This window comes from Onychomys torridus, chromosome 8 (assembly GCF_903995425.1).
Source record: "Onychomys torridus chromosome 8, mOncTor1.1, whole genome shotgun sequence".
NCBI classification, from domain to species: Eukaryota; Metazoa; Chordata; class Mammalia; order Rodentia; family Cricetidae; genus Onychomys; species Onychomys torridus.
In genome coordinates, this window is record NC_050450.1 from 18,369,934 (window position 1) to 18,386,587 (window position 16,654).

The 16,654-nt window shown below is 44.9% G+C and overlaps 1 protein-coding gene across 4 annotated transcripts in view; it reads left to right on the forward strand.

Annotated features, from left to right (window-relative positions):
- Ift140 (intraflagellar transport 140) overlaps positions 1 to 16,654 on the forward strand; it is a 93,176-nt gene that overhangs the window by 31,599 nt on the left and 44,923 nt on the right. For all 4 annotated transcript variants that reach the window (XR_004945730.1, XM_036198278.1, XM_036198279.1 and 1 more), the window contains 6 exons: positions 840 to 967; positions 1,260 to 1,377; positions 5,790 to 5,920; positions 7,634 to 7,799; positions 10,323 to 10,454; positions 14,885 to 15,084. Coding sequence is in view for 3 of the 4 variants with exons in the window: in XM_036198278.1 (XP_036054171.1) it covers positions 840 to 967; positions 1,260 to 1,377; positions 5,790 to 5,920; positions 7,634 to 7,799; positions 10,323 to 10,454; positions 14,885 to 15,084 (875 nt within the window). In the remaining variant the exon portion in view is untranslated. The remainder of the gene's footprint in view (positions 1 to 839; positions 968 to 1,259; positions 1,378 to 5,789; positions 5,921 to 7,633; positions 7,800 to 10,322; positions 10,455 to 14,884; positions 15,085 to 16,654) is intronic.

Genomic DNA, 16,654 nt, shown 5'->3' on the forward strand with positions numbered 1-16,654 from the left:
ACTCTTTGTTTTGTTTTTTTGTTTTTTTCAAGACAGGGTTTCTCTGTGTCATTTTTTTGTTTGTTTGTTTGATTGTTTGTTGTTGTATCTCACTCTGTAAACCAGGCTGGCCTCGAACTCACAGAGATCCGCCTGGCTCTGCCATCTGAGTGCTGGGATTAAAGATGTGTGCCACCACCCTCCGGCCCCATTGCTCACTCTTGCAGCCATACCAGACTTAAGGATCATAGGCACAGAGACACTTTGTTCAGTGTGTATCACCTCCTGTTCTGGGTCCTCCTCATAGCTGCCTTCTTCCTGGTTCACCTCATTTTAAACACTGCCACCAGAATAGACATTAATTTCTTAAGTAGTTTACTGAAATGTGAGCTATAGAAAGCATGAGCATGTTATAATTGTGAAGCTCTGTGAATTGCCTTCCACAAATGGTGTATGTCCAGAATGTGACAGACGTCCCACGAGAGCACCGTTCCTCCTCCACCACCCAGATGACCATGCACTTAACATCGACAACATGAGAAGTATCTTAGGAGCTCTTACCCACAGGGACAGAGGTCATCATCCATCTACCCTTGCTCCATTCCATCATCCTGTGCGTGACCATAGAGCACTCCTCTGAGTGCCCTTTGTATCTTTGATCCTTGACCTGAGGCATGTGGCACCAAGACTGTATGAGACAGTAGCCTCTTTTCCTCTGGACCCAACCCTAGTTTAGATGCATACTGACCCATAGTAACCACTTACTGGATGAATGAGTGGGGTTCAGGAGATGAATATTGTTTAGGAGGGAAATGGGGCACCATAGAAGTGTACAGCTAAACTTGTTCTTCTTTCCCCAGGGAACTGTCAAACAACTTCTGCTGTTCTCGGAGACTGAGGGGAGCCCCTGCTTCCTAGACATCTGTGGGACTTTCTTGGTTGCAGGGACAGATTTAGCTCACTTTAAAAGTTTTGATCTTTCCAGAAGGTACAGTTTTCATCCAAATTGAGACAATTTAGTAGAGAGAAAATTGGAACAGTGTCAAAAATCTTAGGTTCTTATCTCATGTGACACTTTTTTTTTTCTAATTTAGAAGAAATTCTGTATTGATTCCATAAATTAACCTTTTCCCTGTGCTAGGGGTTCAGTGCATAAGGTGAGAAGCAGTGAGCTGAACAGAACACCCCTAGGCCAAGGTCTCAGCAGTCAGAGAAATTAATTTCTGTGATCACAGGGACCACTGCTGATGCTGACATCATTTCTTCTCCTGTCCCCACAGGGAAGCAAAAGTGCACTGCAGCTGCAAGAACCTGGCTCAGCTGATCCCTGATGTGGGGAGCATCACTTCTCTGAGATGCAATGCCAGTGGGAACAAGATCAGCATCCTCCTTAGCAAGGTAAGGCCAACATCCCTGCTGGCCTTCGGCTGGTCCATGTGAAGGACCTCCTTGGAGAGGGGCCATGCCTGTGGCTTCTGACGGCCCCTAGCCATTGGCTCTGGCTGGATATACTCTCTCAGTAGATTTTTGGGGCTTTATGTCTTGCCCTCTGTCTAGACCCTCCATCCATCAGCTCTCTCCTGCCTGCTTCCATCTTAGCACACACGCCGTTTTGTTTTGTTTTGTTTTGTTTTTTGTTGTTGTTTATTTATTCTTTGTGTCTTTCACATCATTAATCTCCATCCCATTCATTTTCTTTTTTTTTAATTGACATTTTCTCTTTATTAAAAATAAAGTAAATATTCAAGACAGAGCATAACACAACATTCATAAATGAATTCAAAACCACCAAGAATATATTGATTTTCCTGGAGAAAACTGGAGAGATTCAAACATACAGACTAAATGATGAATATAAAACAGTTCCCAAAGTAATTTGTAAATGACATTTTTCATATAAATTGCCTTTGCATATTGTATTCTCCTATGATTACTAAGGAACTTACAACTCATGAAAATGTTACCCATTGCATTTGCTACCTTGTCTTATTCTGTAATTCAACTACAGCAGTAAGCTAAGTGCTTTGCGTATTCTATCTTATTATAAACTAGTGGAATAAAGGTTATACCTGACTCAAGTATAAGGCCAATGCATTGTGTAACTCAAGTTAATTGATCTAAACAAACAAACACAAACAAACCAAAGCTTCAGCAAATTATTCCTTTTTGTATTCTCTCTTGTTTAGCACGTGCCCATCACAAAGCACCCATTCATTTTCTATCCCTTTGTATCCACTCTCTGCCCTTGCAAACACCCTCCCCCCCCACCGCCACCAAATAAAATAAAATTTAAAAGGAAAAAGAGAGAAAGAAAAAATCAATTTAATCATGGAAACTATAGGGTGACACAGTGAGTCACACAGTAAACCCTTTTGTCCACACATCTTTACTTGCACGTGTTCATTGCAGGGAGTCATTGGTCTGGTTCGAGGCCTCTGGTTTCTGCTACACTGTCTATGCTGGGCCCTCACTGGAACTCCTCTTGGATATCCTGCTGTTGCCCTGTGTTGTGGAAATCCTTCGGCTTTGGGTCTGCAGGACTAGTTCCTTCACTTGCTCTAGCAGGTTACAGATGGGATGGATGTTGGGCCCTGGTTCTGGGCCTGGGTAGTTGCAGGGTTGGCAGTCTGCCAGCTCTCCCTTGTCCTCACCACCAGGGTGAACTCGCCTACATTTTCCTGGCAAGTTCACCCTTTGCAGCAATAAGTAAGGGGTGGGGCCAGTTCTTCTTTCATGTCTTCAGGGTCAGATGCCCAACACCTACATCTTCAAGGTCAGCTCTACTGGTTGTCCAGGTGTGGCATAGGGGCCACTCTCTTGACTGCTGCAGCTGATGAGAGCCAGGGCCAGCTCTCCCACCTGCCTCAGACATTGATAGGTAGGAGGGTGTGTGTGTGTGGGGGGGGGTGACTCCCTTGCTCATGCCACACTACATGACAGATGCTCACAACTTCAGGGCTGGCTTACCCACACCTCCACCAATGGTGTTGGCTCTATTGTGTTGCCCACTCAAGATGTAGGGCCTGCTCTCCTGACACACACTCTGTCTTTTGGTTGTTTGTTGTTTGTTGTTTTGTTGTTGTTTTGAGACAGAGTTTCTCTGTGTAGCCTTGGCTATCCTGGAACTCATTCTGTAGACCAGGCTGGCCTCGAACTCAGAGATGCACCTGACTCTGCCTCCCGAGTGCTGGGGTCACAGATGTGCACCACCACAGCTGGCCAGTGCTCACCTGCATGCACTTTCCGTCTTTTCCTGCCTCTCTTTGTTCTCATCAGAAACTGTGGCGTCCTCCTCAGGGAGCCTTCATCCTTTCCTTGCTTGTCTTCTTCGTCACCCAAACTCTTTGTGACAATAAGGAGTGATAATTTCTTCTACCGCTGTGAAGCCTGTAGCATCTTCTTTTGTCTGAAGTTTCTGTGAAATTTCATCTTGCCCTTTTAAGGGACTCAGACTCTATTTATGATTCTTGTGCCTACTAGAACAAAGTTTCCTTCTAGATATGTGTTTCCTCTTCGTTGCTTTGTGGGCTTGAGGAGCCGGCTGCCTTTGTGCCCATTGGCAGACGCTCTGAGGAAGACACTGAATTAACAGAACACAAAGGCAGGTGGACACAGTGGAGGAGGCCAGGAATGGGGGATCGAGCCCAGCTCTTCCCTTTCCTCCGCTGCTTTTTTGTTTGTTTGGGGTTTTTTTGTTTTTTGTTTTTTCGAGACAGGGTTTCTCTGTGTAGCTTTGCGCCTTTCCTGGATCTCGCTCTGTAGACCAGGTTGGCCTCGAACTCACAGAGATCCGCCTGCCTCTGCCTCCCGAGTGCTGGGATTAAAGGCGTGCACCACCAACACCCGGCTCCTCCGCTTCTTTTGTATATGCATGTACATGAGATTCTTCCTCTTCAAGTATTCAAAAAAGGGAAATGAAAAGATTATAGTACTAACATCATGAGTTGTGTTTTGTAAGTCCCACTGACCCAGTCTTAAAATGCACCAGCCCAATAAATGCTGCAGCTTAGGATCCTGATCCTCATGGCAGCTTGTTTGGAACAAGGGAAAAAAGAATGGGAGAGCCCCCGCAATGGTGTTAATACGAAAGGAAACAAGGACACAAAGTGGCAGCAGTGTGAGGCAGGCAGCTGCATGAGCCAGCAGTAGAGAGTCCCCTGGATCTAGATAGGGAGCATTTGAACCTTTGAGAAGAGAACATCCCTGACCCTCAGAAATCCTTAGGTGTGGAGACTGGAGAGATGGCTCAGAGGTTAAGAGCACTGGCTGCTCTTGCAGAGGACCTCGGTGCTGTTCCAGCACCCACCTGGTGGTTCACACATCCTTAACTCAAATTCCAGAGGATCTGACCACCTCTTCTGACCTCTGGGGGCACCAGGCACACATGTGCTACACGTGCATACATGCAGGCAAATTCTGCATGCACGTGGGTTCTTTCTTTAAGAAATCTTTATGTGCCATCATAAGGTAGGGCAGCCAGAATCACCAGTGATGCTCTGCAGCTTCTGAACCCAGAAAGTCCAGGGCAGCTAAGTCTGAGCCCAAGGTAAAACCCAAGGGCTACTTGTTTTCTTTTGTGTCCAAAACCACTTACTACACATTCTCTTCTGAGGGCCAGGGTCCAGATGCAGTTTTCAGAGATGGCATAGAAAGAACTCTCAGGTGGGCGTGTTTCACTGCTTATGCTGCCAAATGGGGCATGGGCCAGTGTGCTCCCACCTCCTTCCTTTGCTTCAGGACATTACTGAGCAGTTACATGCTCAAGGTGCCATTTGGGGATGCCGACTTTCCTTTATCTTAATAGGTTCTCTGAAAACTTGAGATAAGAGTCATATACCATAAAATTAACCATCTGAAAGGAACAATCCAGTGACACCTGGCACATTTGCAGTATAGCACAGCCACAGCTTCTATCTGCTTCCAAACATTCATTCATTAGTGTCACACCCATTAACTGCCATGCCCATTCCCCATCTTAGCTCCTGGCAACCACAGGCCTGCTTACTCTCTCTGGATTTTCGTGTTCCTGACATGGACATGTCATATAACATGTGACTCCTTTTTTTGGAGGGGGGATTCAAGACAGGGTTTCTCTGTGTAGCCCTTGCTGTCCTAGAACTCACAGAGATCTGCCTGCCTCTACCTCCTGAGTGCTGGGATTTAAGGCGTGCACCACCTGGAGACATTGTTTTAGCTGAGGTAGACTAACCAAGGACTCCAAAGGAATCTGGATTTAAGGCAAAATAACATTCATACAACTGAATACAGATGAAACAAAGGTCACGACGATGGGGCGATGATCATTTCCATTTGTCAGCTGACACATGAATCGCCTGCTGCTCACAGCAAGGAGGAGCCTCCAAGATGGCAGTTCCATTCTAAATCCACAGAAGCTCTGTTCATAAGGGCAAGATATGGACAGTCACTACGTGACCGTCAACAGGCCAGTGGAGAAAATGTGAGTGAACTCCGTGAGTTCAAGGTCAGCCAGGTCCAAATCACCCAAGGCTACATAATGAGACCCTGTTTTTCGTTTTTCTTTTTTCTTTTTAAATCTCTAGTCAAAACTGAGAACAGCTACAACTTTTTAGACTTTGTTCTAAGTTGTCTGAAATTACAAAGTAGTAACTAAAAAACTATCTCAGTGGACTTAATAAAGAATTAAATTATTACTCTGGCGATGTGCCATTTGCTGGAAGCCAAGGAGGCTGGTGGCAGGTGCATTTCCTCAAGTATGTGCTGTGCCAGCCCCATGAGCTCAGGCCCTAAAGCGCTCTCCAGTCCTGAGCATTATGTCTTCTCTTTCCTAGGTTGACAATAGCCCTGATTCCAAAATCTACATCTATGATGTTGAGATGGACACAGTGAATGTCTTCAACTTCAAGACTGGACAGATTGGACAGATGCAGACACTGCCCTTTAACGAGCCGGAAGCCAATGAGTAAGATTATAGCCAAGAGGGAATGCCATTTTGTGGAAAATGGTATTTGCCCACTGCCCAACTTACTAAGTTATATTTGAACTTCAGAGCCCCACAGAAGCTACAAGCAGTCAAACTCAATAGTCAAGCCCACACGTAAGCAGTTGAAGTAGATTTAGTTCTTGGTCTCTCTGCTTCAGGGTTGAGATCAGGGAACTGGCTTAGTAGAAACTCGAAATTTGGAGGAGCTCTCCGAAACATCTCTAGAAATGTCCCAGAACAGAGTGGCCTCGGGCTTATTGGCAGCTCTGACAGGAAAAAAGTACTTGTCTTTGTAGAGACTATGTTTCTAGAGAAAATAAGAAATAGGTGTCTTTCTGTTGGGGGAGGGCTGGTGTAACCCATGGAAATAGTTCTTGCCACAGAAACTGTGCCCTTGGGACTTGATGTACTTACTGTACCTCGCCACGTCTGTATTGAATTCCGCATGGCTTGGGTCAGGAGAGCAGAATGTCTGGGAAAGAGTGCTGGTGTGTCTGCAGTGAAGTAAGTGCAGAACAGAAAGCATGGGATGGAGACCTCCAGGCTCACTTCGGGGGGCTGCTGGAGAGCAGGAACTGGCAACAGGGCTGCGTTCAGTGGCTGTTTTTTCTGTCATCCTTTGGACTGTTCTGCTGTTTTTGATAGTTTTGATGTTTGATTGATTGTGATCCTAAGGACGGATCCCAGAACCTGGTGTGTGTTAAGCAAAGGCCCTACCACTGAGCTACACCCCAACCCCAGGCTGACGTTTGCTAGTTCTAGCAGGTCCCGCCTTCCTGCCTCAGCTCTTCGTGCACAGTCTCTCCTGAATTCTTCTGTCCCTCTCCCTGAGTCCTGCCTGCCTCCCTAGAGCCTTCTCTGGAGCTTCCTTTAATCTGTTTGGTCTACTTTTCATCTCTGTTGATGCCTTACCTCAACAACCCCTTCTTCTCGTCCCCCCTAACTGTACCACTGACCTCCTGCCTCAGAATGTGGGCCCTTGAACTTCTCGCCCCTCAGAATGATACAGCTTCATCCCAATCCCAGTGTTCTTGGGTCCTCTGCGACTGGGTGTAAATCTTTGGAACTAACCTTTCCTTTCCTTCCTACAGTCAGTTCCCCTCTTTATCTTTTTGGTTTTTCAAGACGGTTTCTCCTGTCCTGAACTCAATCTGTAGACCAGGCTGGCCTGGAACTCACAGAGATCCACCTGCCTCTGCCTCCTGAGTGCTAGGATTAAAGGCGTGCGCCACCACTGCCCAGCTTCCCCTCTTTATCTTATGATCTCCATCCTTTGCCACCTAGTTCATTGATCTCCCTATAGAACTTCTTCAAGTTTTGGACCCATAAATCATGGTATCTTATACATGGGAAAGACTAGGGTAAACTTAGCCAGTGTCACACATCACACAGGCTTTCTTCTGAATACCTCCTAGGAAATTTTAGGGCCTCTTCAGGACCTCCAGATCCAAGCATCATTCCCTGTGTCTTCAAGCCAGACTTCCCAGGCCCTTTCTCCCAATTCCCCAAAGTCTGCAAGAGTGTGTTCTGATAGGATGTGTGACAGTGAGTGGCCCAAAGATGCTCCAGAGGCCATGAACTTGCCAACACTGTCACCTGCTGGCATTGCCTGAGATGATTATGAGTGGTGTGCATAGCACTAAAAGCAATGTTCTTCTCAGAGTTAGGGATAGGCCTTCCCTTCTGTTTTAGGACCCACATCTTTATGCATGAAAGACTAGAGAGTTACGTTCCTGTGAACCATTTCTGGGATCAGAGTGAGCCCAGGCTCTTCGTGTGTGAGGCCTTGCAGGAAGCACCTGGAGCCCAGCCACAAGCTGTGGATAAGCAGCCCCACGTGGAGGACACATGCCACAAGGTACCTATTATTTGCTATGTTACATGTTTAGACATATATAGTAACCATTTGCCAGATAGTCTCTTCATGGCATAACTCAGGGGAGAGTTACTGAGAAAAGTCACTCATGGGAAGTAGAATATCTGTATCATCCCTCTCACTTATTAAGTGTCACTGTGTCATCAAGATCATTTCCATAAGCCAGTAGTGGACAGAGGCATCGTTTGGGGGAGGAGGGCTTCAAGGCAGGGTTTTTCTGTGTAGTCCTGGCTGTCCTGAAACTAGCTCTGTAAACCAGGCTGGCCTCGAACTCACACAGATCTACCTGCCTCTGCCTCCTGAGTGCTGGAATTAAAGGTATGTACCACCACCACCACCACCACCACCACCACCACCCCTGTAGACAGACCCATCTTGAACCACACAAGAAAGCTGCAGTGAGGTGTGTCTGTTGGATGGCATTCTCCATTTAATCTGCCCCACCCTTCCTATCTAGTTCTGCCCCACCTCAGCCTAACCCCAAATTTTAATTTCTTGATTTTCTCAACTGCCCCAAGTTACTCTTCTCTGTGGACAGAGCTGAGATTGGACCTGAGGTAGAGCTATAATCCTCATCCACTCCTCATCACCTATCCCCAATCACTGTCTCCGCCCTCCTCATTGCCCCCACCTCTTTGGGGCTTAAGCTCCATGCAGATGTGCTCTTAGCTCCAGAACAGCTCCCACATAGGAACTGGGGCTCTGATACTTTGCAAGGCTTATGTTTTGCAAGATGTCAGAAGTGCTTAAAAAGTCCAGCAACCTGTGTGCCACTGTAACCCACCTTCCTCAGAGCAGTTTGTATACACAACTCCCAAGTACATAGGCACAGGGAAGCCCATTCTGTAGTTTCAGGGTTCATCTTCATGCTGGAGGCATTCTCACAGATGAGAGTCTGCCCCTGAGACCATCTGAAATCAGTCAGGACCCTGAGAATACCAGGAGCAAATCCTGTCCTTGATCCTCAAATGTAGGAATGATAGAATAAATTGAAGTGGCTTCTATATCACTGGAATGAAGGAAACATTGCCAGAGGAATTTTCCAGGTGGGCAGTGTGACAGCCCCAGGAAATAATGGGCACAGCAAAGATAGCTAATAAGAGGTAAAGCCGTGTCCCTGGGGAGGTTAGTGCTGGCCATGTGATCAAGTGGTTCTTTATGGTTTTTGTGATGATGGTGTGTGCAGTTCTGAGAGTTCACACCACAGTAATTGATGGTGTGTGCACTTCTAAGAATTCACACCACAGTATATGATGGTGTGTGCAGTTCTGAGAGTTCACACCACAGTAGTTTATTGATGAAATTATTAAGGCCACTCCATGTAGTTATAAGGGAGGTTTATTTTGTGGGTAACTTACAAATGAAGGGATAGGTTGTAGGGTCTGGCAAAGGTATGGCGCAGTCCAGCAGTGTTCTCTGGAGAACTCTGCTCGGTCTACCTCCAGCGTCCAGGATCACAGAACCAAGAGAGACCTCTCCTCTCAATCCTGGGTCCTCAGCTTCCTCCCTCAGCCCCGCCTTGTGGGTGTGACCATTACTGAAGCCTCAGTGGGGGTTGGAACTTCCAGGCCAACACTGGGATGGCTACCCACTATAGTAGTTGATGGTGTGTGCAGTTCTGAGAGTTCACACCACAGTTGATGGTGTGTGCAGTTCTAAGAATTCACACCACAGTAGTTGATGGTGTGTGCAGTTCTGAGAGTTCACACCACAGTTGATGGTGTGTGCAGTTCTAAGAATTCACACCACAGTAGTAGATGGTGTGTGCAGTTCTGAGAGTTCACCCCACAGTAGTTGATGGTGTGTGCAGTTCTGAGAGTTCACACCACAGTAATGAGGGAAAGTCCTGCATTCTCTTTTGTTTTTAAGAAGCAGTTGCAGACAGGAAGTTGGTTCTGGCATTTGTTGTGGCTTATTCTGCAAACATGAGACAGAGGCAACATAACATTTGGTCTGTCTCTTGTGCCTTCTCTATTCCTTAAGAGCAGAGAAGAGAGGTGTTTGGTTTTTTGGGTTTTTTTTTTGTTTGTTTGTTTGTTTTGTTTTTTGTCAACATTGCCAATGTTTGGTTTTGGTTTTGGTATGAGGCAGGGTCTCAATGTAGTTAGTTCTAGCTAGCCTACAGCTCACTATGCAGACCAGGCTGGCTTCTAACTCAAAGAGATTCAACTGCCTCTGCCTTCCAGGTGTTGGGCTTAACCTGACTCATTGGTGATTTTTAAATCAGAGCAAAGAATCCCAAAGAGAGAATTTTTTTTAAAAAAAACACAGGCACTCCTGAGTTCCCCTCATGAATTTAGATGGGATCTGTTGGTGGTCACAGACAGGTGAAATGATATGGAAGTCATATGGAAGATGCCTTCATTCTTCAAAGGCAGCCAATAAGAAGCCTGGGAAGCCCTGGCAGAAATGGCATTGTGACTGTACCCCCTAAAAAGAAACTGACAAGAAAACAGAAAATTATATGCTAAATTTAAAACCAAGCAACGTTGTTGTGTCTTCCAGGAAGATGTTCTGATTCTGTCCTTCTTTGCTTCTGAAGAGCATGGCTTCTTGCTCCATGACTGCTTCCCCCGGCCTCCTACCTACCAGAATCTTCTGGGAATGGAAGTGCCTCATTATTACTTCACAAAAAAGGTGGGAATCCCTAACACCTGCACAGTTATTCCCTGTTCTTCCTTCGCTGGGTGGGTTCTTCCATGTGTCCCTGGCACACTTGAGGGCTGAGTTGGCCTGCCAGGTGCCGAGGCTCACCTCTCATGAGACCAGGTCTGCCATCAGCTGTCAGCAGTTATCTGACATTCACGGGCCACGCCTTTGCTCTCGGAGCAGACAGACGTGACAGTGGGCTGTGGCTTGACCCTTTCGACTTTCCTTCTTTCAGTCTTCGTCATTTCCTCTTTTTCCAGCTGGATTTTTCTACAATAATTACTCCTATATTCTTCTTAAGGAATTTAGGAATTACAAATGATACAGATCTCCCTGATCCTAGCCCTGAAATGGTCACTGTGAGGCAGCTGGTATCACTACTCAGGAGGCTTCCATAACCTAGATATAAATGAGGTACTTGTACATGGATCGTTATAAGTTTTTGAAAGTATGGGGTCATTAAACACTAGCATACATCCTGACCTATTTATTTTACATGCCTGAAATCCATTTGGGCTGTAGTTCTAAAAGGACGCATTGACCAAAGAACCTGAGTCCAGGCAGTCTCACTCTGTGGCATCCATTGTTTTTATTTAAAAAAAATTTCTTTCCTTTTTTATACCAACCCCTGTTCTCCCTCCCTTCCTTTCTCCCCCTCTCCCTCCCCCCCCCCCATTCCATCCCTACCCCCTCCTCATAGAGAGTAAGGCTCCCTTGGGTAATCAACACAGACTGCCATATTAAGCTGGGACCAGACCTAGCCCCCCCCCCCCCCCCACCTCAAGACTGAGTAAGGCATGGCACCACAGGGAATGAGCTCTAAAAAACCAGTTCAGGGGCTGGGGATTTAGCTCAGTGGTAGAGCGCTTGCCTAGCAAGCACAAGGCCCTGGGTTTGGTCCTCAGCTCTGAAAAAAAAAAAAAAAAAAAGCCAGTTCATGTACCCAGGATAAGTCCTAATTCCGTTACCAGGGGACCGGACCCACAAACACATCACGCCACACAACTTTCACCCACATTCAGAGGGCCTAGTGCAGTCCCATGTTGCATCCATTTTTACCAACTGCTCCTTTGCTTTGGGCTCCATTGTCACCTGAGAAGCAGTGGCCGTGGTGACTGGAGGCTGTCTCTACTTTTTCCTGTTTTTTTTTTTTTCCAGTGCTGGGGTCAAACTCAAGACCTCACACATGCTAGGCAGATGCTCTACCACACAGAGCTACATCCCACAACTATACCTGAGGGGACTTTTTCCACACAGGAGCCCAGTGGGTTTGTGGGGTCGAAGCCTGGCTGCAGGGGCTGGAGCTGTCAGTGAGCTCCATAGTCACTGAACTCTGCCATGACTTTGATCCCCCGAGCTAAAGAAGATGCCATCTTGCTGGACCCACACCTTCTGGAAAACTGTAGACAACCTTCCTGTTAGTGTCACACCAAAAAGGGTGGGGAGGGGGGACCAATGGTGTCAGCTTTTACCTGTTATCAGAGTGTTTCTTGGTTTACCCATATGGTGATGTAAAATCAGTCTTTAAAATGAACCTGGTGCTGTTCTTTTTGTCTGAAACTAACCTTTCTATCTTTAAAAAATTGTTTTTAATTTTATGTATGTGTCTACATGTGGGTATATGCATATGAGTGCAGGTGCCTGTGGAGACAAGAAGCAATACAGGTAGTTGTGAGCTCCCTGGGTGATGGGAACTGAACTATGATTCTCTGCAAGAGCAGTACATGCTGTGAGCTACTGGGCCATTTCTCTAAAAGTAAGTATTAGGATAGGCCCCAGGGAGACAGAGTAATAACCCATCTCTGCTCTTCAGTCCCTCCACATAACCACATAAGCTAATGAAACTGTACCATGTGGACTGCTGGACAGTCGCAAGCATAGAAGCCACACTCGGCTCTCCCAGAGCTGTGATTTACTTTAAAAGGAATTGGCACAGAGAATAGGGTGGCAGTGGATACTGGCCCTTGATTTGTGGCCATTGTGATCAGCTTTAGGGGGGCTTCTAGCTTTAAGATCTGCAAGCATAATATATAGTGATACACACATTTTAAATAAAAGTGAACCCAGGACAGTTGGTTTTAGTTTTCCAAGTTACCATGTACAGCAGTACTGCACAGCCGCTAGCAGTTGGTGTATGAACAGTTTGTATGTTACACTCCATGTGCCTTAAGAATGGAATTGATGTTTGTGAAAGCTGAGAAAGTATTTGTGTGATCAGCTAAGTTCTGGGAGTCCTTTCTCTGTCAGGACAGCTGCACTTAATGGCTTTATTTTAAAATAGAATTCCACCACCAGTCTGATACTTTTCTGTCATTTTTCATTCTTGTTTTGTGTTCTTGGGTGGAATTTCCCTTTGATTTGAAAACAGAAAGTTTGGAAAGCTCTTTTAAATTCTTCCTGTTGAGTTTTCCACATTAATTTTATATTCTGGATTTTGTTGCTTCCACACATTCACACATGTTTTCTTTTTTCTCATCTCTCTGTGCCCACACTCATAGTTGTTATTCCACAGAAGAGGCATCTATGATGCAGTCGTAAGTATGAAGCCCCAGATTATGGCTCATCACCTTGTTTTTGTCGTGATCCTGAGAACCACATCTTGTTGCTGTATTGTGTGTGTGCTAGCACTTCCTGCCTACCTTGTTCACCTTCAGAGGAAACTTTTCTGGAGGCTGGGACTTTTTGTTTAGCCATGGAGCCATGTGACTTAGTGAAATTTGACAGGAGCCCTTTGGCTCTTGGTCTGATGTGTACCTGTGGCCCGTGCAGCCATTTCATGTGATCTCCAGATAGAGGAAATGTTTGGTTGACCTACATTTGCAATATAAGGAATATCATTAGTTTAACTTGCAAAGTGCTGCCAGGGAATAGCCAGAAGGCATTATGTTCCTTTAAAGGCTGCTCTTGTTCTGTTTCCTGACATGCAGGGCTTCAGTCTCCTTTCCCCCAGGTTTTCAGTGCCCACACATCCCAGGATGGTCTGAGAAAGTCCAATACTCCTAGTTCTCAGCACCTTTACCATGTGACTGGCGGGCTGTTCCAATTTACTATGACATAGGATAAACAGTCTCTGCCTCCAGTCCAAATACAAATGAAATCCAAGCTCTGTTTAGCTCCCAAGATGAGACAAGTTCAGATGTGTTCAGGGCAGTGTGGCAATAGACAACAATTCTTGCCTCAGAGGTCAGTAACAAGGAGGTAAAATAAAGAGGAATGGCAAATAAGCAGGGAACAAGGGATTCTGGGGCTCCCCAAGATGCTCACATAATAAACTGGATTCAATAGAACCACACCAAAGATGATGATGTTACCAATGTGAAGAACAGTGTCCAGCTAGGTACACAATTAGCCAAACTCTTCTGTCACGTAGTTGGTATTGCCTAATTATATATGTGTGTGTGTGTGTGTGTGTGTGTGTGTGTATACATATAGTATTTATATCATTAGGTTATAGGTTATTATATATACTGTAGGTATATATATCATTAGTTATAGGATATATATGTGTGTGTGTATGAAATTTTATATGTATATATATCATTAGGTTATTATATAATATATTGTATATATGTCATTAGGTTATTGTATATTATATATGTATATATCATTAGGTTATAGGATATGTGTGTGTGTGTGTGTATGTGTATATATATATTCTAATTATGGACCTAAACTCAAGCTACCCTTAACCTTTGCTTATTCCTATGCTGTTCCTCAAAAGACTTTCCGGCTACAATGCAGCATGATATATTTCACCAGATTTTCAGAGTCCAGGTCAAGTGTAGATTCCTCCATGGGGTTTTCTCACTGAGCCTGCCGGGTGGACTCAGAAAGGACAGTGTGGCTGAACTGTTCATGACAGCCGAGCTAGGAAGTAGTTGAAGCCACCACTTGGATAGTCATGGTGGCAAGTATGTGCTCGAGAGTATGTGTGCATAACACTGTACAAATTGTCTGCAGAGAGAAGGGATAAGCACAGGTACCTAGGCTGAGAGCATTAGAAGAGCCATGGCAGGGGCAGTGGGCTCCTCAGCACCTCCTGTTCAGGGCTCCATGTGTGTCTGACTCCACTTAAAACTGGTAAAACAACTTCATAATGAACACTGGGAAAGGGTAACAGAAAGGCCATTTTTAATGAGAGACTCTGACATACTGAATTAGAGGCTGCCAAAACAAGTTTGTACCTGGACAGCCTTTGTTTACCTGTTGTCCCAAACAAGGACCCAAAGTTTTGATCAATTCCAGTGACATTAAAGGTTTTCAGGACCCTGTGGGAGCCATTTGGCCTGTGGCTACATACCTATGCCTCCCTGCATATAAACTTCCCAGTGGTTGTTTGAATTTAGAGGAAGTGAGACTGAGTGCAGGCATTGCCTTTACATGTTACCTGACAAGCATATGGGGCCTTTGTCCTCCAGCCTGGAGAAGTGGAGAAAGAAGACAGGGTGGATTCTGCGCCCTACCACATCCCTCAGATGGTAGCCAAGAGACCCCTACAAGACTTTGTGGGGCTGGAGGACTGTGACAAGCCAACTCGGGATGCCATCCTCAACTTCAGCTTCTTTGTCACCATTGGGGACATGGATGAAGCTTTCAAATCTATCAAACTCATCAAAAGGTAAGGCGTCCACTCCGAAAGTGACATGCATTCTACCTAGAGCCTTCAGCCTTTTTAATGCCTTCTTTTTAAAGAACAGTTTGTTTAGATTTATTTTATATGTATGAGTATTTTACTTGCATATATGTGTGCAAATCACATGTGTGCCTAGTGCCTAAGGATATGGATATGGGATCTGGCACACTGTTTGGTGCTACAGGCAAGCCTGGCTCCTGGTATCAGGAATGCCAGGAGCCTCTAGGCTGTTACTTTATCATTTTCATTTATTTTATTTTAAAGTGTTCATAGTACTCTGATTCAAAGTTCTGTAGGTGCTAAATATTGCTCAAAAGTATTAATAAATAATTAAACACCAAAACTATCAATGAAGTACAGTTAAATTTTATGAAAGAAGTTACAGTGATCTAGATATGCTGGCTTGTTCTAATCATCCCAGACTTAGAAGGTTGAAGTAGGAAGAGTACTGTAAGATTGAAGCTAGCCTGGAGTATGCCGTGAACTCCTGGCTAGTCTGTGATGCAGAGAGAGAGAAAGACCCTATCTTTAAAAAAAAAAAGAAACCAGTAAGGGTATCTACAAATACGTTCTCCATATGAGAGAATTCAGAAATTCTTAGAGTTTTTGACAGTTTTTCATTTAAAAGGGTAAAATAAAATATAGGAAAGTTATACTTTGAGAAAGGAAAGGTGTGACAGTGAGGACCTGGGTTCAATTTCCAGCAACCACACAGCAGCTCACACCTGTCTGTAACTCTGGTTCCAGGGCTCTGACAGCCTCACACAGATATACATGCAATCAAAACACCAGCGAACAGAAAATAAAAATAAATTATATATTTAGAAAAAGGAAACAAATGCTTGGAATAAATTCCCTGCCTCAGCTTATGTACAGTGATTATTATCTACTATGTACAGACAGATTGCATGTCTCAGGATGCATATCATGGAATAGTCATCCACTGTCTTTGAAAACTATTGAAGTCTGGTTTTATTGTACACTGGTCATATAGACATTTAATTTGGAGGTGTCCAGCAAGGCTGAATATCATAGCCAGATCTTTCCTGGGTAACTTTCATTTACTGTGGACATGATCACAGCCTGAAGCACTGCGTGGCCATGTGTAGACCTTTAATGTACTTTATGTAGGCATATATACAATACTAATGTATAAAGGCACATACATCGTATTAATGTATAACTAAAAATAAAACGTCAACCAGGCAGTGGTGGTGACGCCTTTAATCCTAGCACTCAGGAGGCAGAGCCAGGTGGATCTCTGTGAGTTCGAGGCCAACTTGATCTACAGAGTAAAATCCAGAACCGGCACCAAAATTACACAGAGAAACCCTATCTCAAAAAAAAAAAAAAAAGAAAGAAAGAAAGAAAGAAAGAAAGAAAGAAAGAAAAATGTCTTATAGGAAGAGACAAGTGGGAGGAAGTCATGGCTAAATGCTTGACTCTGTGTGCTGTACTGTGGATATATACCTGCTTGACTATGTGTGCTGTACCGTGGATATATACCTGCTTGACTCTGTGTGCTGTACTGTGGATATATACCTGCTTGTTTCCA